Source organism: Echinops telfairi, unplaced genomic scaffold (genome assembly GCF_000313985.2).
Source record: "Echinops telfairi isolate 266 unplaced genomic scaffold, ASM31398v2 ScPeMD7_7465;HRSCAF=8503, whole genome shotgun sequence".
In the NCBI taxonomy this organism is placed as follows: Eukaryota; Metazoa; Chordata; class Mammalia; order Afrosoricida; family Tenrecidae; genus Echinops; species Echinops telfairi.
Genome location: NW_022111365.1, coordinates 1,486,575 through 1,511,332, shown reverse-complemented (window position 1 = coordinate 1,511,332; position 24,758 = coordinate 1,486,575). Strand labels below are relative to the sequence as shown.

The window sequence follows — 24,758 nt, the reverse complement described above, 5'->3', positions numbered from 1 at the left end:
AACTAAGACAAAAAGATGAAAGCAAAGCACAACGAATGGCCCAGAACGACCAGCGGCAGGGTAGCAGAGGTCGCAGCGTTTGACCAGGCTAGCGGGATGGCGGGGGCGCTGTGAGGGCAATCCCTTGGAGGTGAATAAAGAGAGCACACCTCTTTGATGGCTGACAACTGCAGTGGGTGCTGCTTCAGTGCTGGGTGAACACACCTGACAATCTGGGTCCTGCTCGGATCACAATGCTACTTGTAGTCATTTTAAATGGCCATGCTGTGCAGGTTGCCAGTAAATTGCTCCGATGCTTCTCATTCACGATTGGCACTCAGTCTTTTCCTCTCATCTGCATATGTCCAACTTCTTTGTCCTTGGAAGCCTGGGCTCCCACATTACCACCCACCTCTGTTCAACTTGATTTCCATGGTCTTCGTGCCCGCTCTCTGGGCACTGTATCTGCCTGGTTCTCCGTCTTGGACCCTTTTTAGTTTTCGCTGCTGCTCTTTAGAAATACGTCCCAAGGGGTCTCTGTCCGCTGTTGTGAGCCATGTCACGTCTGTCCCAGCAGTGCCTGTGTGAGTTCCAACAACACGCTGGCGGGCTCGCTGTCATTCCGACAGGTGCGATGTTGGAATGCACTGCTGTGGTCACTGTGCCAACTCATTGTGTGAGGACTTCCTTTTTCTCACTGGCCGTCCACTTTAGCAACCATGAAAATCCTTCCTCAGAGACGAGTCCCACCGACTAGCCGGTCCAAAATACAGGAGAAAAGCTTTGTCAACCTTGCTTCCAAAGAAGATTCTGGCTAGATCCCGTCCAACACATACGGGCACCTTCTTCCCCTTCAGATTTAAAGAGGAGGATTTACTATCACTATGATGAAACGGTGATAAGGGAATAATTGTCAAGTATAAAACAACTCCATATGGTATTCTAGGGCTGAGAGAGTGTACCCAAGGAAGGGAAAATGCGCGCGTAAGATTCCCCTCCCCACGGCTGGAGTTCAAACTTCATTGGAGGCAGGGCAACGGCCTCGTTTCCCCAGGCCAGAGCTGTTCTGTGGACACTGGACACCTCAGAATACTGCTGTGAAACACACGGTGGTGCCCTTGGTGACTGGCCACCAAGGATGGTGCAAAAAGAATTGGTGGCTTGATGCAGCAAAAGGCCTGGAGCACATGCTGTGCACATCAGGAGGGGCATGAGCATGTGGCTGCCAGGCCACATCGGGAAGAGCTGCAAGGGTGCTAGGAACAGCATGTTCAGTCCACGGTAATTTCAGTGTTCTTCACCAACGCCATACTTAAAATGAATCAATTCTACTCATATTTTCTAGCTTTCCCATGCTTATAAGGCAATTGAAAAGACTAAGGTCAGGTGCCCCTTAGCCAACAAAATTATATCTATTCTCTTTAACAACTTTAAAGAGGCCTTTTGTAGCAGATGTTCCTGGTGTAATGCATCTTTAATTTCTTGTCTGATACATCCATGGGCAGTGATTTTGGAACCCGAGATGCCTCTGGGTGGACTCAAATCACAAATCTTTTTGTCAGTTGTGAGCATGTTAGCCATTCGCCCTTCCCAGGCAATCCTAGTGGAAAGGCAATCCACAGGCTGAAAATCAAGAAGCCAGGTTATAAGTCCCGTCCCACTGCTAACGAGCTATGTCGTTTCAGAGATGTCACTCAACCTCTCTTAGCTTTTGCTTCCTCAGGAGGATGGCCTTGATGATCTCTAAATTCCTTTCCAAGTAAAATTCTGCTGTCTGCTGACCCAGTCACATTCTTTGTCCTGACCTCGTAACTAACAGCCTTCATCTGATGAATAGCTCTCAAAGTACTCAGCCAGCCAAAAGTTGCCTTAGTCATAATTTGGATGCATGATACACCACGTCCCTTTAAAACTTATCACAGCTTTCATCATATTAATTATTTGCTTCACTTTTCCCCTAAAGTCATGCTTAAGATTGTTTTTTCATCACTCTTCCATTTTTCTGGATAGAAAAGTGAAGTACCTTGCAACTGAACAATTAAGGAGGCTCTCACATAGGTGCTCAATAAAAGTCGGTGTGAAAACTTGACAATTTCCCACTTTAAAATCTTTCATTTCATTGCATGCAATTGTCCTTCCACAGAGGGCTGAAGAACCCCATCAAAATACAGGCAAAAATACAGTTTCATCATTCCCAAATTCAGGGGCATGCTGATTGAGTTATCTCCTTATACGTGATTGTCAAACAGCTTACAGATGAGCTGTTTTGGCAGTCTACGACGAAAGGCCTGGTGGTCTTCTTCTAAAAATCCCCCAATAGAACCTTTTGGATCACCATCGTCCAAGGTGCAATGAATCACGTGGCTGGCACAAGAAGAGGCAGCAGTTTCATTCTGTTGGGTATCGGATCACCATCAGTCAGAGGCCGACTTAATGGGACGCAACAACAAACGAGAAGTTAAGGGCAGACTTCATCTGGCCCTCATAAAGACCCTGACTACTGGGGGATGGCTCTTGACATGGATGCCGAGTTCATGGGACACACTGTCCTTCTCCTGCAGAGAAGAGGGCCGGCTACCATGCAGACAAGCTCCTCCGCAATCCCGAGTACCTTGTGAGGGAGTGAGAGGATAGGAGTGGCAGAAGCAGACCAAACAGGAAACTCTCAAAGGGCAACTTCATTTTAGACTCAAGGTCAGGACATTCTTTTTAGAACAATAAGAGTGTCAAAAGTAAGGGCCCTGGTGAAGGGTGGTCTGACACCCTGCGGGTTGGGAGAGAGAATAGAATTGGAACCAGAAAGAGTGCTCTCATTCCTCTTTGAACGAAACACTAGCTTGGCCTTTCTATGTGGACCACAGTCTAGCAAGCCCTCCAATCCACCGCCTTGCTCTGGGGCAGCACACAAGGCTGTGCAGAGATGCAAGCATGCTGGGTTTGAACACACCATCACTTCACTCCTAGCTGAAGGGAACCATGAACTTGTCAAACGAAGGGGACCACCATCCTGGATTCTGGCACTGGACTCTTGTCTTGCTGGGTGGAACACATATTATTCATCAGCTTCTAGCACTGTATATCCTCAAGTAGCTGTTCAGTTAGCACGAAGCCTTACACTTCCAGAGGTACCCCCAATGGCAGCTTTGGGCATCCCTTATAAGAAAGTGTGAGGAGGGCGAGTGAGGCTGATTTAGAGCCTCGTCATGGGAATGGCTGAAGGAACTGGCCATGGATGAAAGGCCAGCAGCCATTCCAATCTGCTAAGCAGTCTACGAAACAGGGATTCCCCCCTTCCCTGAATCTATGAAGGCAAAATTCATATAAATAAGTCATTTGGATGCATTACTCCTTATTCCTATCACTACATACCTAAGAAGTTAATAATAATTAACTAAAATAAACACTGTAGTAGGGAATGTTCTAACCCAGGAGCCCAAAATTTAAACTACACTCCAACCTTCACCAGCTTTCTAAACTACAACAATTCATTTATTGGTTCAGAACCTTGATTTCCTGATGTTGTGAGATGCTGTCTAAGTTACTGTCCGGCTCTAAAATTCTCTACCTTGTGCTGATTTAACCCAGAATTTAGAAAGTTCTATTTTTTAACTTTTTTCTTCCTCTTCTCTGCCTACCTTTAAGATTTATGATTATAAATAATTTCCCTAAGCATTATATTTCAAAATTTCTTCAGCAGCAAGGCCATGACCATTTCAAGCAACAAGAAAATTGATCCCTTCACAGTTTCCATTTAGATTCCAAATTTCTTTTCATGTGTTCCCTTTCTCCAATCCTGAGTAGACTATTCATTGTTCTCCAGTATCCCCAAGGAGGAGGAAAAGGTCTGGATGTTAATAAACACAAACCATTCAGCAGGAGCAAGGAAAGGACAAATCCAAAGGCTTGGCTACTGAGGCCTCTACTGGGGAGGTAAAGGGTGTGTGGATAGCCAGAGCAATGGGTAAGAAGGGAAATGCTTACAGGGAGGCCCAATTAAACTGCAATTACTCAAGATAAGAGAACCATCTGTTTACACAATGAGGTTGTAAACCACCAGCTGATTATAAAAGAACTTTGATCTGGTGGCCAGCAGGCTGTTTCTAGTGGAAGGTGATGATGAAGCAAGGAGGTTGCCCAATATGGATGTGTCCATCTTTACCCCAGTAGCCCCATCTTGTCTTGGCAATACCCTTGTATGGACAAGAAGCAGAAGTCATTTTTGCTGCCTCCCCAAACCCCATCCCCCAAATACCTGCCTAAGACAATCTAAAAGTGCAGGCAAAAAAGACAGGAGACAATAAGGGGAGGCGACGTAGGTTGAGGTGCCCAGAGGGTAAATAATTTCCCCATGGTACCATGGCAGGAGTAGCCCAGGACATTCTGACTGTAAAGACAACATGTTTTGCTTTGCAAGCTGCTATGATATACACTACAGTTGCCTAGCCTAGGGCTCAAGGTTTGTTCCAACGTCTGCGTGAAAGACAGGAGTAAGGCTGGATCACCTGTCCTCACCAGAGGGCCAGGAAATAGAAATGCAGCTACGTGTTTAAAATTTTTTTTGTGAAAGGGAGAAATGCACAAGAGAGAATTTGTTCGAACCATGAATTCAGTAGATCCCTGACCTGAGGGTCGAGGTGTCAGGCTCAATCTTGCAGGGCCCTTGGCTAAGCCTACGGCCATGCTACTTGTTGCCACACTAGAGACTCAGCAGGCCTCGCAGGCTCCGAGACCTGGCCTTTGGAACAGCCTGGGAGGATGGAGGCACCACCATCCAGAGCCCCGTTGCCTTTTTGGCAAGCTGATGCTGAGCTCACAGTCAAACATCTTCTATCACCCCCTCTACTTAGTGACCACGTGTCTGAAGAAACCCTGGTTTCACGCTTTATTCTGGACAACAAAAGGAATTACTTGTCTGACCAATGTAACTCCATGTACGCAACGGGGACATCTTTCAAATAATAAATTTCCAAATTAAAAAAAGTCTTGTTGGACAGATGCAGAACACCTTGTTTTCATTCAGACACAGAGTCATCAAATTTATGATAAAGTTCCCAAGGCCGAGAGTTGTGAGCAGTTGAGTGGGCAACAATGTTCCCTTTCCTCTGAACAGCACAAGGTGCTTCCTAACGTTTGATGACCCAGTGGTCACTTGTCCCAAAGAACCTCCTCCAAAATGTCTTCTTCCTGTGTTCGGGCTGGGCCATGTTTGGTCAAAGCTAAGCGCGGCCGCTCCAGCCTTCGATCCCTCTCTCAGCAGTTCTGTCAATCACGGTGCTATGAATAAGAGGGTGACGCAGGAGAGGACAAAGGGACCAGAACCGTGAGGGACTTCCAGGGCTCAGTGCAGGCCTGCTGAGGTAGCAAAACAGGAAAGAGAGCTTCCTCCTCGCAGAGGAAAGGCCTGTTTTAGTTATCTAGTGCTGCCGTGACAGAAGTACCATAAAGGGTTGGCCTCAGCCAACACACTGGTTTTCTCACAGGCTAGAAGTCCTAGTTCCGAGTGTGGCTCCCAGGGAAGATCTTCTCTCCCTATTGGCTCTGGAGCAAGGTCCCTGGTTCTTTAGCTTCTGCTTCCGGGTGCCGTGGAGTTAGTTCTCCCGGTGTCTTGGCGTTCATCATACACCTGACACTAATCATATCTCATGAACATAACACAGCTGATAATTGACACTAAGGGTTATAACCACAGGCATAAAGGTCAGGGTTGAGAGCATACCTTTGGAGACACACAATCGATTCAAACCTGGGTCCCTGACCCTTTACCTGTATGAGAACCCCACGCACACAACTTCCAAAAGCGCTGTTTCTCTTCCTCCAGGCCAGGGCATTACTGTTTTCATTAAAGTCTCCTGAGGGACATACCTGATACTTGGAAAGCACATGCTCTGCTTTTGACAAATTGACCTGAGGCAGACGATGTGAGTTCTAACATGTCCGTTACCTTACTAGGACATGGGCTTTGCAACTGCACTGGGATTCTTTTAAGTTATTCTTCCATACAGCGAATAATCAAATATTCCTAGACCTACATGCAAATAAATCTACAAATAAGGAATCTGAAATGTGGCCATCTTTAGGGATTAGAAAATATTCATATCCTAATTTAGAAGATTGTTTTTTGGCCAATTGAAGTAGCATGCCCAGCAGTCTCCCAACCTCCATAACATCCTTTTTGTTTGTTTTGGGGTTTTTTTTCCCCTAAGATGTCTCTTTCGAAGGCAATAATATACCAATGCAGTCTTTGGATGGTACAAATCATTAACAAGCTCAGATGATAACCTAAAGACAGAGGTTAATTTCTACGCAGAGACGTCTTAGAAGAAAGGCCTGGCTATCCAGCGGTAAATTATCAATCAATGAAAATCGTATGGAGCACAGTTCTATTCTGATCTACAAAGGGTTGCCGTAAACTAGAGTCAACTCCACAGGAACTGGTAGCAAAGACCTGCTGAGAGCAATCTATGCATAAAGTGTCATTCTACCTTCAAATTTGATTGTGTAGCTACTACAGCACAGGGTTTCTCAACCTCAACACTCTAGGCATTTAGGATAATAGTGTGTGTGTGTGTGTGTGTGTGTGTGTATTTACTGGGGAAATCACCTGTGTATTGTGGCCTATGTAGCAGCAGTCCTGGACTCTGCAGAGTAGCCATAGTTTCCCAAACTTATTTGGCTTACCATGACCTTCTCAGGAAAAAAATTCCTTGGCATTCCTCTAGCAATTAAAAACTTTTGTAGGCTAGCCTACAATCCAGGATAAAGTACAGGTATCTGTTTTTGCAGCCCCTCTAGATGTTTCCAGCACTCCTCAGGGGGAAGTATCACACCCACTTAGGAAAACACTGGCCTAGGTGCTAGAATGAGGGGAGTGGGGTACAAAACAAAATGAAATTTAACGTCTTGGAGTTGATCGGGTCTCATAGCAATCCTATCCCCAAACTCCAAACTTAATGACTGACATTGAGTCAATTCTGACCCATAGCGATTGCAGTGGGTTTCTGAGATGGTAAATATTTGTGAGAGTAGAAAGCTTCATCTTTCCCCCAAGGAGGGCTGATGGTTTTGAACTGCTGACCTGGCCGTTAGCCAAATGGATACCCTATAATGATACCAGGACTCCTTAACAATCCCATAGAACAGATTACATTTGCCCCACGGGGTTTCCAAGGCTGGCAATCTTTACGGACGCAGACTGCCAATCTTTCTTCACTTAGGGTGCCTCCAGATGTTAGTAGCACCCCTCAAATTGTAATGACTTAAAATGTTTACCAAGCAAACCAACCAAACTCAGTCAGATTCACAGTGACCTACCGTAGGGTAGAACTAACATTGTGGGTGTCCAAGACTGTCGCTCTCTACCGTAGTAGCAAGCCTTGTGTTTCCTCCTCAGAGTGGCTGATGGTTTGAACGGCTGACTTGGTGGTTAGCAGCCCAACACTTAACCCACTACCAAAACCAAACTCACTGCCATCAAGTCGATGTCGACTAAGAGTGACTCTGAAGACCCTTCAAATATCCCTTCTAAGGGGAAGACCACCCCAAGTTAAAAACCCACTCCTGTACTCATTTTTCTTTCAACCTCCAGGCTCTCAGTATAGCCAAACTAGACACCAGGAGTGCTTGCATTCATTGAAGAAGAAGCACGGATTGAGCTCTTGACAGCCCGGCGCCAATAGAACTGAGAAGATGCATAGTGCCTGGGGCTTTGACTTTCTTGTCTGGGAAAACTAATGAAACTGTGGTCAGTCCTCCAAGAATCTGAGATCGGGATTGAAAGGGGGAGGTTTGTTTATTCCTGTCTCTCTGAAGGAACCCTTTAATGCCAATGTCCCAGAGGTTATATTTTGTAGGCAATTTACAGATTCTGGTAATTGTTTATTACAGCCTGGACTGAACTTGAAGGTTATCTTTTAAAGCTAGTTTATTGAACTTGAGTTTCCACTAAAAATATTATTTATTCATGTATCTATTTATCGTTGTGGTAGAATCTGTGAATAGATTAAAGGACTATTCACTATGGTTCTGAAGGGTTAACTAGTCCTAGTGATGGGTCCCTGATGATATAGAGGGGGCGCTGGTGTTGCAGTGGTTCTCCACTGGACGGATAATCACAAGGTCAGCAGTTTGAAACTCCCTGTTGCTCCACGCGAGAAAGATGAGGCTTTCTACTCCCGTAAAGAGTTGACGTCTCAGAAGCCCACAGGGGCAGTTCTACCCTGCCCTGTAGGGTCTCTGTGAGTCAGAATAATCGGCTCAATGGCAGTGAGTGTGGTTTCTGAGAGTGACGAGTCTTTTTGGGTTAAGCACTGAACGCTAACCTCAAAGTCAGCAGTTTAAACCCACCAGACTCTCTGGGAGGAAGATGAAGTATTCTGTTGATGTAAAAATTCACAGTCTCAAACACCCGAAGGGCAGTTCTACTTTGTCATGTAGCGTCACTATGAGGTGGAATCAGGGCATCCATGGCAGTGATTTCGTTTGGTTTCCCGACAAAGAAACTGAATCTCAGAGAGAAGTTATGAGTGGATGTACTGGAATCATAACATAGCAACTCTTTTAATCAATCTTCTGCTTTTATCCAACACTCTGAAAAATATGTCAAGTATTGATAATGGACAGTTATCAGGGGACAGTCAAATCACCTTAAAAATACCTCGTGTATTCAGTTGGGAAGAAGAGGCTCTTTAGCTTAAACTATGAACTTACAGTGATTTGGGTTTTTGTTTTTTGATTTCCAGATCCCCAGTCTGAAATTATTCAATACTATACCTATAACGTATATGCTTACAATTATTTTTTTTTAATTTCCGTGTCTAAGTGAAATAAAATTAATTCAAAATTGTGTGGCACTGATTTGTTGGGTAAGTTATTAATCTTATATAATATTATAATATTGGTAAGGAAAAGTAACATGGGCTGACATTAAAATCTGTTTTTCCAAGTTAATGACAGTTTGCACTAAAATCACAAGATCATGGCTTATTTTAGTAAATCTCTATATCATCTTTAAGAAATATGTAATTTTTGTTGACCTTAGCAGATAACCCTGTGCCAGCAGCACAGGGTGCATCTCCTTGCACTTTGACCTTGAAGTGCAAGCCCCATGGCAAATTCTTCTAAGTCAACTTTAGTGACTCCTCAATTGGGCTTGTTTTTCTTTTTTTCCTTAAGTGAGGATCTAAGTCTTTTCCCAATTTTTATTTATTAGAATCGTGCTACATGTAAAGAGAAGCCATTTTTTAAGAGAAGAAAAATGTGTCACAAAACAACTACTCAGAGAGCTTTATTACTTATCCCTAAAATGTGTCTTTTCCCTTAAACACAGAATAGCTTTAGAGCAATGGTCTTTTCAACATTATAGGAGGGATTTCAAACAATTCAGATGTCTTATTATACACTGCAGTGAGAGGGTCTACATGAAGGGCACCAGTGTTCCAAATGATATAGAACCTTGGGCAAAGCATAAATAAAAACTGGGGGCTGGAAAAGTTCACGTTGATTGGACCATCAAATTCACTGTAAAATTTTAATAATAGGTGTATCTGTCCTTTTCCAGAGTAAATTAAACATTCGTCATTTATGACGGGTTCACACCAGGCTACTAATGAAAAGATTGGCAGTTTGAACCCACCCAGAGGCATTTCTGTAAAAGGTCTGGTGAATTGCTTCCAAAAGGCCCCAGACAAGGACATTCTGCTACACATGGTGTCCCCATGAGTCAGAATCAACTCAATGGCAACTAGAACTGCAAATCTTTGTATACAAACCTACAGAATTAAGAATGAATAATTAGTGACATATGCTAATATTAAAGATTCATTTAGCATTGAAATTAGTCAACAACAGAATTGTAGGATCTCTCACACAGTAAACTTACAGAAGAGTATTTAAACATTTCCAGTGATAAACACACCCTCTGACCAAGCGTCTTCTTTCTTGTGGGCAACGAATGACTCTATCTAGATCCCATTTGAAAGTTCCTTTTCCTCCTCATTCTAGAATTCATAAAACTGTCCCATAAACTTATCACATTTCATTTCAAACTCTAAATTTAGCTTTTATATATGAGGTAAACAATACTTATAACTGTAACTATCTTTAAGATACCTCAATATCTGAAAAAATCTTCCAACAAATGAGGAGAGTAGTGAAAATCACTTAGCTTTAACAGTTAATCATGTTTAAGTCACATTATTTGAAATTCAAAGGTATTAAACCTTTATCAGTAAATTCTTCCATCTGGGATGTTTGTTTTACATGTTCATAAAAAGAAAATGCTTCCACAGGGATTCAAACAGATACATGTAGACCAATATTCTTTGCAGCTTTACGTACAATAGCCACCACATGGAAACAGCTCGAGTGTCCATCAACAGATGAATGGATAAATAAAACGTGGTATATCCCTACAATGGTACCTTATTTAGCCATGCGCAAGAATGAATTTCTGATACTGGTTACAACATCAACGAACCTTGAAAACATCATGCTAAGCATATTAAGTCAGACAGGCATATGTTGTATGATCCCATTTATATGAACTCTAGACTAGCCACATGAATACAGATGAGTTTATTCGTGGACTAGGGGGAGAAGAAAATGGAGAGTATTGCTTGAAGGGTCCTGAAATTTGTTTTAAGTTGATGAAAAATATTTGGGAATGGAGTGTTGGTGACTGTACAATAAGGTAAATATAATTAATGCCACTGAATTGACACTTAACTTTTTAAATGTCAAGTTGTTTATTTTATATTTTACCACAATAATTTTTTAAGCTAATAACCTCACAATTTAACTTCTCCAAAAAATTCAAAGCTGATTTGAATGGAAATCAAGACGCAGTCTTCTCTGAGTAGGAGAGGCAAGGATACAGAGAGCAACGTGGACCACAACTCACCAGCAGTCCCGGACAAGCCACAGAATACGGGGGAGGACGGCTCGCTGCTGGATCCAAGAAGTAACTCATGGCGCTCTGGGGACCTGGGTGAGAGAAACCATAGAAGGAGCGCTAGCACGCATATGTTTGGATAAAAGCACAGAGAAGGCTCCAATCTTAGAACGAAGGGTCTTTCTAGGAATTGCCCGAAACCCACAGGGGTAGTTCTACCCCGCCCCATAGGCTTGCTGAGTCCCAGCCAACTCAATGGCAGTGAGTTGGTCTTTGTTCAGGAGTTATCTAGTTTCACTTTGTGGTGTTTCAGGGAAGAAAACGAAAACACAGAAAGGTGATATGGCACAGTACACAAGGAGTTGAGGCAGGTCCCAGACAAGAGGAGTCCCCTGACTCTCGGTTCAATGCAGGCACTCAATACATAGTTGTGGCATCAGATTAACAATCAAAGGAATAACTCAAGAGAACTGGGGGGGTGGGGGGGTGGGAGTGGGATATGGATGTAAAACTCTCCTGAAGAGGCACCGCAATCAGTACCATAAGACACAACCAACAGGAGCCTTGCAGAAGGAAGCGAATAGTCATTCATGTTTTCAAAAGGAGAGCTGTTGCGTAATGCTTGTGGAGAGCTGTTATCTACAGTGAAGTCTGAATGACTAGAATCCTAGAGGAATGTTCTAGCTGAGGGGATTTTCCAGCTAGCTGGCAGTTATCAGGAAAATGACAGCTATCTGTTGATCTAAACACTTTCTAAAATACATGAGTTCACACACTTCCATAAATGTAATACTCTACACCGGGGGAGGGGGTTGGTGGGGTGGGGGCTGAGGGAGGGCGGGGGAGCTGTTCTTGGATGACCTAGAAGATTAGATGCCAAGGCATATTCATCATGGCAAAAGGTCAGTAAAAAAGAGGAAGACCATTAAATGGGATGAACTGACATCCATCGTGGCTACAACAATGGACTGATGCTTAGCAACACTTGTGAGGATAATGTGGGATCCTGAGTAATGTTTCATTCTGTTGTACATGGGAGTCCTGATGAGTCAGGGCCAACCTGATGTCACTAAAGAACCCCCAAACTATCAACTGGAGAACAACATTCCTATGGTTTGAGAATAATGGTTTAAGTTCAACTTGGATATTTCCAGTTCATATCTGCACATCCTTTTCCTTTATTCCGGTTAACATTGAAAGAATATATTTCAACAAGTATAAAGACTGCTATTAGTTAAATACATGACTGCTAACTGGAAGCTTTTCAATTTGAATCCCTTCAGAGGCTCCTCAGAAGAAAAGACTGGCAATCTCCTTTAGGAAAACCAGTCATTGAGAATCCTACCGCGCACAATTCATTCAGACTCACAGGGGGTCCCATGAGTTAGAATCCATTCGTTGGTAACGGAATTTTTTTTCTTCTTTGCTAAGATATATCTTATGTTCAATTTACAGTTTTGATTCACTACCTTGGTACAAACTGAGAACCATTGGGCATATCTGCTTTACGTAATAAATTTAAATAATATAGTTCATTGGGCTCAGCAATACCAAATTACATGAAAAAAACTGTAATCTACAAAGCCACCAATATAATACGTTTGAGAGAAGGAAGATAAAAATATTCTGAAGAAATAATTCTAGAACCGTGTTGGTTTTATAACTAAAATTTTGCCTTTTCTCCCAAAATAATATTACATTTTAAAAGCCAATTAACTAAGAGTTCGGGATCACCAGGATACGTTCAGCCAGATTCTGTTTTCTAGTTTTTCAGGGAATTCTGACTACAGCGAAAGAGTCCCCAGGCAAAACGCCCCAGTGGTAAAGTGGAAGAGTAGAAAAAATGTCCAGGTTCTCCCGACACCTGATAAACCGGCAACTAACAATAACAACCCTGCCCCGCCCAAGGGCACTGGAAACGTCTATGTGCATGGTCATCTAGTTAGTGTTTCTGAAAGCAGTGAGCTGCTCCCATGTGCCACATGATGTGCCGGGTCCTTCGCATGAAATAAAAGGTGCATTGGACCACCAGTCAGGGCCATGTGTTGTGAAGACGGTCGGTCGGTCGGTCGTAGTGAGCTCAATGGCCTCTTCCCCTGTAAGCATTCCTTCTGAATTCCTGAACGGACAGCCACAGGCAGAAACCCAGCTCAGACGTCAAGGTATTTAGTCTGCTGGCCAGCCGACAGTCCTTCTCAAAGCAACACACTTGGGAAAATGTTCAGTGGGAAAAATCTTTTCTATTTCCAACGGACAGAGCAAGGGAGGAAAGCCGAGACCTACATGTGGTCCATGTCTTCCGTGAGGCCACGTGTGATATGAATGGCACTTCCCTGGGGGAAAGCCATTTGCCCGGGGCGCAAACTGCCAAGAGGGAGTTCCCAGCGTCCTCAGGGGCTCTCATCTCAGGAAATAACTCTCGGGCAGGAATGGATTGCTGCTTTATTTGGGTTTGGAGAAAGGAAAGAACCCTCCCCTTTTCCACTTGTAGATTGGGATAGAGTACAGCTGCTGTAGATGAAAACCCTCTTAAAAGAAGTAAAAGGAGTGGTTTTTAATTTCATTTTGTTTTTAATTGTTTCTTTTGGCTTGTTGACCGGTGAGAATTCCTTTCTTTAAGACTACTGATCACCGGCAAGATGAATGTATTATCTTGGCATTACATACATTTTTTACCTAACTACAAAACAACTGTGTGGCTTAAGATTCACTCCCAAGCCTGGAAACAGCCAAGAGAACTGTCTGGGTATTGCAATTACTTGAATATTTGATAACTGAGCGATAGGGAGAACAAGGAGTATTTTTCATGAATGGGATCAGAAAACACAGCAGCAAAACCGATGTGTCAGATTTCACTGTGTCCTCCAGCAGGAGGGTACCACCCCTCCCAGTCCTTCTCCCACCCTGCCCCCCTGCAACCTGGGTATCCGAGCACACTGTTCCTGAGTCCGAACTGTCCCACCTACTCCTGTTACACTTCTGCAAGGAATGCCCCATTCAACTTCCTATACTTCCTATACTTCAGGATTAGAGAAACCCCTTCCTCTGGTTTTAGACTCATCTCAAAGGGAATCTGGGAATCCTTCCTGAACCTCTCTACCAGCTGTCCCTTCTCTGTGCTCCTGGAAAAGCCCGTGAGTGTTTCTATCACTGGGCTTGTCTTAACAATCAACAGATGTCAGTTTCTGTTTGTCTCTTTCACTCAATTCTGAGATATTTGGAGGGAGGTCTCATGCCTTGTTCATCCTGGTATCCTCAGCACTTAAAACAGGCTGTGGATAAAAAAATCAGTGACTGAACAAATGACACACAAGACTAAGCATGTACGAGGTGAATCAGATTGAAATACATCAGTAAATACAAATACTCAGATCCATTTCTAAGTGAAAATCATTTCATTTTATTTCTACGGTGTATAAATAGCCACCACTTACTCCCTGGTCAAGCACTAGGTTTCTAACACAGGGCCTGCAGTTCGAAGGGCGTAAATATTTAGCAATCTGCTCTCTTAAAGATTTCCCATCTTGACCCTCTACCCCACCCATTACCATGGAGCCAATTCTGACTATACTGACCCCGCAGGACTGAGTAGAATGGCTTCCATAATTTCCAAGGCTGTAAATCTTTATGGAAATGGACTGCCACATTTTTCTCCTAGGACACAGCTGGTGGGTTGGAAGCATCAACCATCCATTCGTAGCTGTGAGCATAATCATTGTGCACCAGGGCTCCTCTCATCAAGTGCCCAAACCCACTGTTGTGAGGTGATCCAATAGGGCAGAGTAGAACTGCCCTATATGATTAATAAGGCGAAAAAATGTTTGTGGAAGTAGAATGACACTCCTCCCCACCGCCCCCAGAGTTGCTAGTGGATTTGAACCACAGACCGTTTGGCTAAAACCCTAATACTTGTCCATTGTGCCACCAGTACTGAACAGGACTCCTTTCATTAGGACTTCCATAAAGCGTACAGCCTAAGCAAGGCGTTCTACTCTGTCCTGTAAGATCCCTGAGTCAGAATGGTATCCACAGCACATAATCCTTCCTATCCATCATCACTATCATTGGTACGCCCAAGGCCAGTGTTGTGGCTACTGTGTATCTGAGGGTCTTCCAATCTTCCAACATTATATCAGACAACATTCTGCTTTGATCTATAAGGTTTTCATTAGCTGACTTTTGGAAATAGATCACCAGACCTCCTTCAAAGTCTGTATTTAACCAGGAAATTTCACAAATGATCACATTTAACACTCAGGTCTACTCCAGTGTCATAGTAGATGATCCATAGAACCTGGAGGGAAAAAATGAACAAGTTGGAAAGCTGGTATTAAAGCTTTCCTTCATAGCAATGGCTATGGTATATGAGATTCTTGAGCAAGTTGAACTCAAAGAAGAGCTGCAAGTCTATAAATATCAGCTCTAACTCAATGGTTGCTGCCAAAGAAATCTGGAAGATTCCAGAATTTTAAGTAATGAATGCTCAACTCATGGTGTGTGGAGTATGTCACATATAATCTAGAATTAGATATGTCTAGCTCTTAAGGAGTCTTGAATAAAAACTGGGAGATACCATACGTGGAAATATATATCGAATGAGCAGCTAATAATGACCCCCTTAAAAAATGGAATTAAAGGACACCAGCTGTCTTAAATCTCTCAAACCCAGTAAGCAACTTTTGGACTATGTCTGATTGTAATTTTCATGGTGGAGTTTCATTTGTTTTATTGCCCAAGTTGTAAGGTTCAAATTCCTAAGTATAATGCTAACTAGCTTGCTGGCATTCTCATGGAAAGAAAGATTTTGTAAATTCAATGAATTTTTAACTAGAGGAAAATTAATTAAGATGGCTCATTTTTCATTTGAATAAACTGAGCCCAAAGAGGTTAAGTGTTTAATAGAGTGGTAATGAGCTCTGGACACGGAGACTCCGGGTACGTTTCCGGGAGGTGCTTACTGAAATAATGGCCGTGGGCAAAGGTCTTGATCTCCCAAAGCCATCGTTGCCTCAACTGTAAAATGGAGAGAATAATTCCAACCCTTTTAGAATATTGCGGAGGATTATCTAAAATGAAAATACTCAGCAGGATGTCTACCACAAGGTTAAATGGTCAATAAATAATCATTTTTATTGCTATTTTGCTTCAGTGCCTGACAATTAGGAAGCATTGGCCATTAGTAATAACAGACATCTTAGTTAACTGTTAACTATCAGAGGTCAAACCTAGCTGTTCTGAATCTTTCATTTCTTTTTCTTAGGCTTTACATTTAAGTCATTAATAAGAGGGTTACTAGGAGGGGCGGATACCAAGGGCTCAAATAGAAAGTAAATGTTTAGAAAATGATGATGGCAACATATGTACAAATATGCTTGATACAACTGATGGATGGATTGTTATAAGAGCTATAAGAGCCCCCAATAAAATGATCTTTTAAAAATACATAAAAATAACTGTTAAAAAAGGGAGGGTACTTTCCCATAATCATAAGTGGAGTAGCATTAGTCACTAATTTCACAGGAGAAAAGAACTCCAGCATCTGTTGAATTGTTGAATGCACATTGTTCCAGATAAAACTGAGATGCAATCATTTCTCTTAAGGTAGGCAACAAGCTGATTGAAAGACAGTAGAGCACTAATGAAGTACTGCAGCTTACTAAGAGAAATCAACATCTCCTACTAGAAATGTCAACTTTTCTTTTTAGTAACATTTAGCAACTAGCTATAGACATAACTAAGTAGTAAACTGCTATAGAATGTACTGCAAATTAATTTTGTTAGTTTTTTTGGTTAGTTTCTTTGTTTTTGTTTCTTTTTCAGCAGTGCTACCCAAAGGACAGTGTGCATATGAATCCACTTGAGATCACATTACAAAGCAGAGTTCAATTCCGGCCTCTGAAATGAGCCCTGAGATTCTGCATTCTGGCAGGGTCCTGAGTGTTGCCTGTAAGGCTGGTCAGAGGATCACGTTCTGAGTAATACGACAGGGTCTAGAGACTAACATAGATTCACAAGAATTATCACAAGGCAGGTGTTTAGGGGGCAGAGCCCACCAAAGAACATGCAACAAAAGCAAGAAGACATCTAGGCCACGCCCTGAACAGCAATTTGACTGTCATCTGCGCTACATTGCAATACAGACCAGAAGGAAAGTGCTAACCAAGGCCTCTCACACTGCTCAGCCACGTACCAGATAATAATCACAACCACCAAGATTTCTTGCTGTTCCTCAGAAGTCATGTGTTTGCAATTTTGCCACTTTTTGGTTATTGCATTTTAATTGTGGAATATAGCATACACATGGAGAAGTACGTAAAACAGTTTTGTATATAGTCCAATTCATTTTTAGAAAGTAAATACCGTTTTGAGAAATGATGTACAAATGCGCTTTACACAATTGATGTGTGTATGGATTGGGATAACAGTTGTATGAGCCCCTAATAAAATGTTAAAAAAAAAAAAAAAAAAATAAATAAAAATGTTCAAGGAAAAAAAAAAAAAAGAAAGTAAATACCTAGGTCAGCACCACTCAGGTCAAGAAACAGAACACCGGTAATATACCAGAAAGCACCCATCCCTGCCCCATCACCGCACTCAACTTTAGAACACTCTCTTCTTTCTTGTACTCATTTTTCATTAGCTCCCCATCTCCCCCAACTTCCCCTTTCAGACCTTCAAGAAACCATTAATTTAGTTACTGTCTCTACAGATTTACTTATCCTGGATTTCATATACAGAAAATAAGGCCTCAGAACTAAATAACAAAGCCAATGGTTTATCAATTTTCTTGATCCTCTCAAAGAATCAAGTTCTTGTCTTGTTGATGTTTTTCTATCATTTTGCTGTTTTCTCATTCATTTCTGACCCAAATTTTGTTATTTATTTTCTTCTGCTGTCATTTGTCTGTTCTTGTTGTCATTGCTGTCAAGTTAAGGTGTTGATCTTGGTTCTTTCTTGATGTGTGTCCTTATTGCTATAAATTGCCCTCTGAGTATTGCTTTTGCTGTGTCCTAGATGTTTGGTATTTTTTCATTCTCATTTGTTTCAAGGAATTCTTAAATTCATTCATTATCTCTTCATTTATCAAGTGGTTTTTAATTAAGGGTTTTTTCTTTTTCTTAATCTTCCTATTATTGATTTCTAATTTTACAGCACTGTGATTTGAAAAGTTGGTTTGTAATATCTCAGTATTTTTAAATGTATTGATGCTTACATTGGGGTGCATTCTATGTGCACAGGAAAGAAATATACACTGTGCTTTTGAGGGTCGAAAAATTGTGTCTGGGATATAAAGTTGATTGATGGTAGTATTGACTATTTGTCTCTTAATCTCTGTGTGAGTTTGACGAATGTGTTTTCAGGGTCTTTCATTGGATGCTGTGTCAGTTCAGACTTACAGCAAAAGAACAAAGCATCACTCAGTCTTGCAGCAGCCTCACAGTCATTATGTCTGAGCCCATTGTTGAAGCCACTGTGTCAATCCATCTCATCGAGGGCTTTCCTCTTTTTCGCTGCTACTCCACTCCGATTCCCCAAGCTTGATGTCCTTCACCAGGGACTGGTCTCTCCTACAACATGTTCAAAATACTTAAGATGTCCAAAGTAATTAAGAACACTTGCCACCCTTTCCTCTAAGGAGCATTCTGGTTGTACCTCTTTCAAGACAGATGTTTGTTCTTTTGGCAGTCTATGGTGCTTTTAATATTCTTTTCCAATGACATAGTTCAAATACATCAACTTTTCTTTGGTATTCATTATTCAGTGCGCAACTTTCACATGGATAGGAGGTGATTGACAGTACCATGGTTTGGGTCAGGTGTAGCTTAGCTCTCAAAGAAGCATCCTTATTTTACAACACTTTAAAGATGTCTTATGCAGGTTTACCCAGTGAAGCGTGTCATTTGATGTCTTGACTGCTGCTTCTATGAGCATTGATTGTGGATCGAAGAAAGACAAAATGCTTACCATCTTCAATCTTTTTTAAAAAATCATTTTATTGGGGCTCCTACAACTTTTATCACAATCCATAAATCTATCCATTGTGTCAAGCACATGTGTACATTTGTTGCCATCATCATTTTCAAAACATTTTCTTTCTACTTGAGCCCTTGGTATCCGCTTCTCATTTTTCCCCTCCCTCTTCCACCCTCCCTCCCTCGTGAACCCTTGGTAATTTATAAATTATTATTTTTTCATGCCTTACACTGACCGATGTCTCCCTTCACCCACTTTTCTGTTATCCATCCCCGTGGGAGGGGGGGGTATATGTACATCATTGTAATTGGTTCCCCCTTTCTATCTCCACCTTCCCCTTCCCCTCCTCCTGGTATGGCTACCCTCAATATTGGTCCTGAGGGATTTATCTGTCCTGGATTCCCTGTGTTTCCAGCTCTTAGCTGTACCCGTGTACATGCTCTGGTCTAACCAGATTTTTAAGGTAGAATTGGGGTCATGATGGGGGGGTAGGGGTAGGAAGCATTAAAGACCTAGAGTAAAGTCGTATGTTTCATCAGTGCTATACTGCACCCAACTCCCTGTGACCCTTCTGTAAGGGGATGTCCAGTTGCCTACAGATGGGCTTTGGGTATCTACTCCACATTCCCTCTCATTCATAATGATATGATTTTTTGTTCTGGGTCTTTGATGCCTGATACCTGATCCCTTTGACACCTCGTGATCACACAGATTGGTGTGCTTCTTCCATGTGGGCTTTGTTGCTTCTCAGTCTGTTGCTTCTTAAAGTCTTTAAGATCCCAGACGCCATATCTTTGGATAGCTGGATACCATCAGCCTTCTTCACCACATTTGCTTATGCACCCATTTTGTCTTCAGCAATTGTGTTGGGAAGGAGAGCATCATGGAATGTGAGGGTGTACTTGAGTAGAGGCCCAATGTCCATCTGCTACCTTAATACTAAACCTATAAATATATGCACATAGATCTATTTCTCTATTGTTATATATATTTACATATGTACATGCCTATATTTAGACCTCTATAAATTTAATTTGCCACCTAGTTCTTTCCTCCACATCCTTTTATTTTCCTCTTGTCCCACTATCATGTTCAGCCTTCATTTGGGTTTCAATAATTCCTCTCAGTTTCATTACCCTTGATCAAGCCCTACCAGGCCTCCTACACTCTCCTCACCATCAATTTTAGATCACTTGTTGTTGCTTTGTCCCTGGGTTTGTTAACACCCATTTCCTTTCTCCCATGTCCCCCTGGAACCGTCAGTCCCATTGTTTTCTCCTCCAGATTGTTTATCCCGCCTATCTTCTCCAGATAGACATGCAGAGACAATATGCACAAAAACAAGACAGAGCAAAACAAAGCAACAAAAGAAAGCAAAGCAACAGCAACAACAACAAAAAGAAAAGCCTATAAATAGTTCAATGTCTGTTTGTTGACCTTTAGGAGTGCCTTCTGGTTGAGTCTGATAGGGTGTCATGCCCTGGCCCCAAAGTCTATTTTGGTATTCCTTGGGGACTTCACTGCTCTGTTTCCCTTGCTGTTCCGTTGTACGCCCTTAATGTTTCGCCCTGGTGTGGTGGGGTCAGATCGGGCACAATTCCTGTACTGTGCCTCCAGTGTTGTCCCCATAGTGCTGTGGGTCAGGTGAGGGATGTTGTGTCTCATAGCAGGGCCAGCCCTATGGTCCTCTCTGTGCATTGGCTGCTCGAGGCAGGAATATCGTCCTCAGGGCTTGGTGGACCAGGATGTGCTCCACTCTCTCTCCCTCCCCCTTCGTTTGCTCCTGTGTGCTCTGATCTGACATGTCCCTCTCCCTGAGCTGTAGCTTCAGTGCTGTCCTCTGAAGTGAATTCTCCTGGGGGGAGGGGGGGCTGCCACATAGTTAGGATTGGGGCTGGCCCCTGAGACCTCTCTCTTGGTTCCCTGTTTCATGCTGGTATGTTGCATTCACGTCTTGGAGCACAGGTTTGAAGACTGGTACCTCTTTCCCTGTGGAGATATAAACAGCACCCTCCCCTTGGGTGGGTCAGTGCCCTGTCCCCCCACTACCCATGTCTTTTTTATCAACGTCAATCTTTTCTCCATTTATCATGAGGTTACTTATTAGTCCAGTTGGGAGGATTTTGGTCTTCTTTATATTGAGTTATAATTCATACTGAAGGCTGCAATCTTTGATCTTCATCAGCAAGTGCTTCAAATCCTACTCCCTTTCATCAAGCAAGATTGCATTATTTGCATATCATAGGCTGTTAATAATCCTCCCTCCAATCCTGATACTGCAGTCTTCTTGATGTAATCGAGCTTCTCTGATTATTTGCTCAACACCCAGATTGAAGAAGTATGGTGAGAAGATGCAACCTCGATGCACATCTTTTCTGATTCTCTAAGAACTCCTTTTAGTATTGTTTTTAAGGTTGGTGATTTCTTTTGCTTCATTTTGTTTTTACAAATTCCTTTAGTCTTTCCTTGTTTGAAAATGCTCTTATTTCTCCCCTGTATTTGAGTGAATAATTTGCTGAACATAGAGTTAACAATTTCTTCTTTCATAATTTTGTGTTTTTCTTCCCCATTGGCGTCTTTCCTCCTTTGTTTCCATTTAAAAATCTGAACTTATTTTTAATTGGTTTACCTTTCTAGGTGATTCTTCTCTTTTCTTAAGTTGCTCTCAGTAGTTTTTCCTTTTCTTTGACGCCAAAAAGCTTGACTATGGTGTGTCACGATGATTTGGGGAATTAATTCTATTTGGGGTTATTTTGGCTGCGTAAATGTTTTTTTAATACTGTCATGATGCTAGGTAACTTTTCTTCCAGTATTTCTTGTACTGTTTTTTTCTGATTTTTTTCTTTCATTGTGTTATAGAATGTTTATCAACTATAAGTTGTTCCATTTGAAAATGTCACAAATTTCAGGTTTTCTTTGTTTTCAATTTTTTTACATTGTTCTTGTAGTTTGATCTCCAGAGATTTATCTTCAAGTTCATTAATTCAGGGTTTCCATTGCTCCAGTTTTACTTTTTGCTCTTTCAGGGTGTTATAGAATTCTAATCTTAATGTTTGTCTTCTGGAATTCTACTTGGAGTTGTTTAATTATTTCTAAGTCTTCATTGGTTTTGTTAGATTGTTCTTGTAGTGCGTTCCTAAGTTGTTCTTCCCTTTTCTTCTGTAGCTTTGTCAAATTTCTGCTCCACCAGTTTAAAGGAGCTGACTATCATTCTTCTGACCTCCTTCCTGGGTAGGTCGGATCTCTTTTCTTGCTGTGGGAAATACCCCGTGTCTGTGTTAGTGTGCTGGCCACTCATTTGTGCCACTTTGTCTTGTTTTCTTATGTGCACTGAAATTGCCTGTTTTTCCCGAGACATGATACTGTTTTTACATTTGTCTCTGTTTGTTGATCAAGTTTTATTAATAGTGATATGTACAAATATGCTTGATATAATTGATGTATGGATGGTTATAATAACTATAAGAGCCCCGGAGAAAATGATTTTTTTTAAAAGAAGCAATCACCATGTAAGACACCCCCCACCTCAAAAAAGTTTCATTAGAGTGGATAATAAATTCTGTTCATTAGTTATAGCTGTTAAAGGTTCAAGAGTGGCTAGGTCTATTCCTTGCAGGGATTGATGACAAACAAAAGGTAGTTAATAGTTACTGTCAACGTCCCAGACTCTAGGCCAGTTTTTGTGGTTGCCAGGGCGTGAAGCCCATGATCAAACCACGTATCATAAAGGGAGTGAACGGACAATGTCCAAGAACCTCAGCTCACGTGCCACAAACCATCTTTGCTGGAGCTGAATGTAGGAACAGGATGCAGTATTAATGACAGGGAACTTTCAACCCCAAGGTTGTGACGAGTTAATGAACTTCAGATTCTCTTAAGCTAATTTCCCACACATGGGTTCAATCAAGTTTATCCTCCCCTAAAGTAGGCTTGCCTTCCCACTGTCCTCTGTCAGACTGTACTGATTTTTAGGGTCCTAGTGGGTGCGGGGAGCAAGGGATCAGCTCACCCCCTCCTCTCTCCCAGTGAACAAGAGCAGTAGAGGATGAGTTGAACAGTGGAGTCTTGTCTAGTCCACAGAAATCCATAGCATTTTGAGGGCTCCTTGCATAAACTTCTTCCCTCTGAATTGCCAGGCTATGTCTAGTTCAACAGAATTCTACCAGAGAAGATAACTCGGGTATTTTATTCTTCTCCACTTTTCTGGAGATTTTTATTTGGAGAGGATCATTACAGAGCAACTGCTACATGGTCATGTTTCCCCCCAAATCAATCAATAATTTAGCTTCTTAAATAAAAAACTTGAATTGCTTCTTTCCTCATAGACTGGATTATTTTATAGTAATAATCACCAAAGGCAATAAAAAGATTATTTAAAATAGTGATTTGTGTTATGTTTCTACTCTTTTTTAAAGACTCAAGCCGTTTGGAAACTCAAGCTTTTATGCAGTTGAAATTATGTCAAAGTGAAAAATTTGTTAAGTTAAAAAGAAAAACAAAAATAAACCCAAAGCATAATATTTTCTACCTTTCCATAAATCTCTTAGGAAACTTACATATTATATATAGGAACTTCTATATATTTGTATATTATAAATACTTATATACTATGAATGCATTTGTATGTCAATTCTGGCTCATATGGACTCCAGTAAGTTTGTTTTCCTGATGTTTGTCATAAAAGTTTGCTGGGTATATTCTCTCTTTGGTAAATCATACCAAAACTGTGCCATCTACAGTTCTTGACACAGCAAGACTGCATGATTAACCAGAACACCAAATGTACTCTCTATCTTGAGGGAAAAATAAATGATCACAAACGTCCTTCTCTTACCGCTACGAATACAATTTTACCCACCTGAACTTCCCAAGCACTCATAGACTATGCCACACTATTCAATCACTGAATTATGGTATCATTTATGCATACTATCTTTTTAGGTAAAATCTTTTTCTTTTGTTTAAACATTTTATTGAGGGCTCTTACAACTCTTGTAACAATCCATATGAATTGTATCAAGCACATTTGTATACATGTTGTCATCATTGTTTCCTAGACATTTCTTTTCTTTTGAGCCCTGGTGTCAGCCCCCACCCCCGTGGCCCCTTGATAAGTTATAAATATTATCATTTTTATATCTTATGCATAAAATCTTGACTCTCAAACACAGCTGTAATGTTTCCAAAGGTAAAATTTACATGTTGCTTCTCCAGTAACCAACATTAGCACCCGAGCACAAAGCTAGGCACAGAGTTGAAACCGAGTCAATATTCGTCCCCTGAAGGATCGGGGAGTAGACTTACTCACCCAGCAAACCAAATCTCCCAGCCTTTGTCTGAGGTGTATCCTCCTAACAATGAATTGTAAAAGCACAGATTCCCCTTTCGGAAAATAGGCTTCATCTGCAGTGCTTTACTAGCTAATCACATCTGAAGTCTAGGCAACAAACCCAGCTGGAATGTTTCGAAGTGCCTCCCAGAGCCTTAGGTTTCTCTACGATGCAATTCAGACCACAAACTCCAGGACTCACACGATATTGCTTCTAACCTGGGTCCCTCAGGTCACTAAGTAATAAACATATTACTAAGTTTCAGAGTCTTGTCTGCTAAAGATAAGCGCAGTGCCCACCTTGATGACTTCACTGCACACTAAATGAAATAGAAACAAAACAAAACAAAACTCAAACTTACCGCCATGGGGTCCATTCTGATTCAAAGCAACCCTAGAGGGGAGGGCAGAACAACCCAAGCCTGTAACTCTTTATGGGAGTAGAAGGCCTGGTTGTCTGGGGATGCGAGCTGCCTGCTGTGTGGCTATGTTAACCATTCCATTGAACAAACTCACTGCCGCCAAGTCCATACCTGCTCAAAGCAACCCTCTTTAAAAAAGAAAATAAAAGAAACAGCCCAAACATTT

General features: G+C 41.7%; 1 protein-coding gene across 1 annotated transcript in view; it reads right to left on the bottom strand.

Annotated features, from left to right (window-relative positions):
• Positions 1 to 24,758, bottom strand: part of ETS1 (ETS proto-oncogene 1, transcription factor) — a 156,956-nt gene that overhangs the window by 127,936 nt on the left and 4,262 nt on the right. The window contains exon 2 of the mRNA XM_045283655.1: positions 10,877 to 10,959. Coding sequence (XP_045139590.1) covers positions 10,877 to 10,945 — 69 coding nt within the window. The 5' untranslated portion in view covers positions 10,946 to 10,959. The remainder of the gene's footprint in view (positions 1 to 10,876; positions 10,960 to 24,758) is intronic.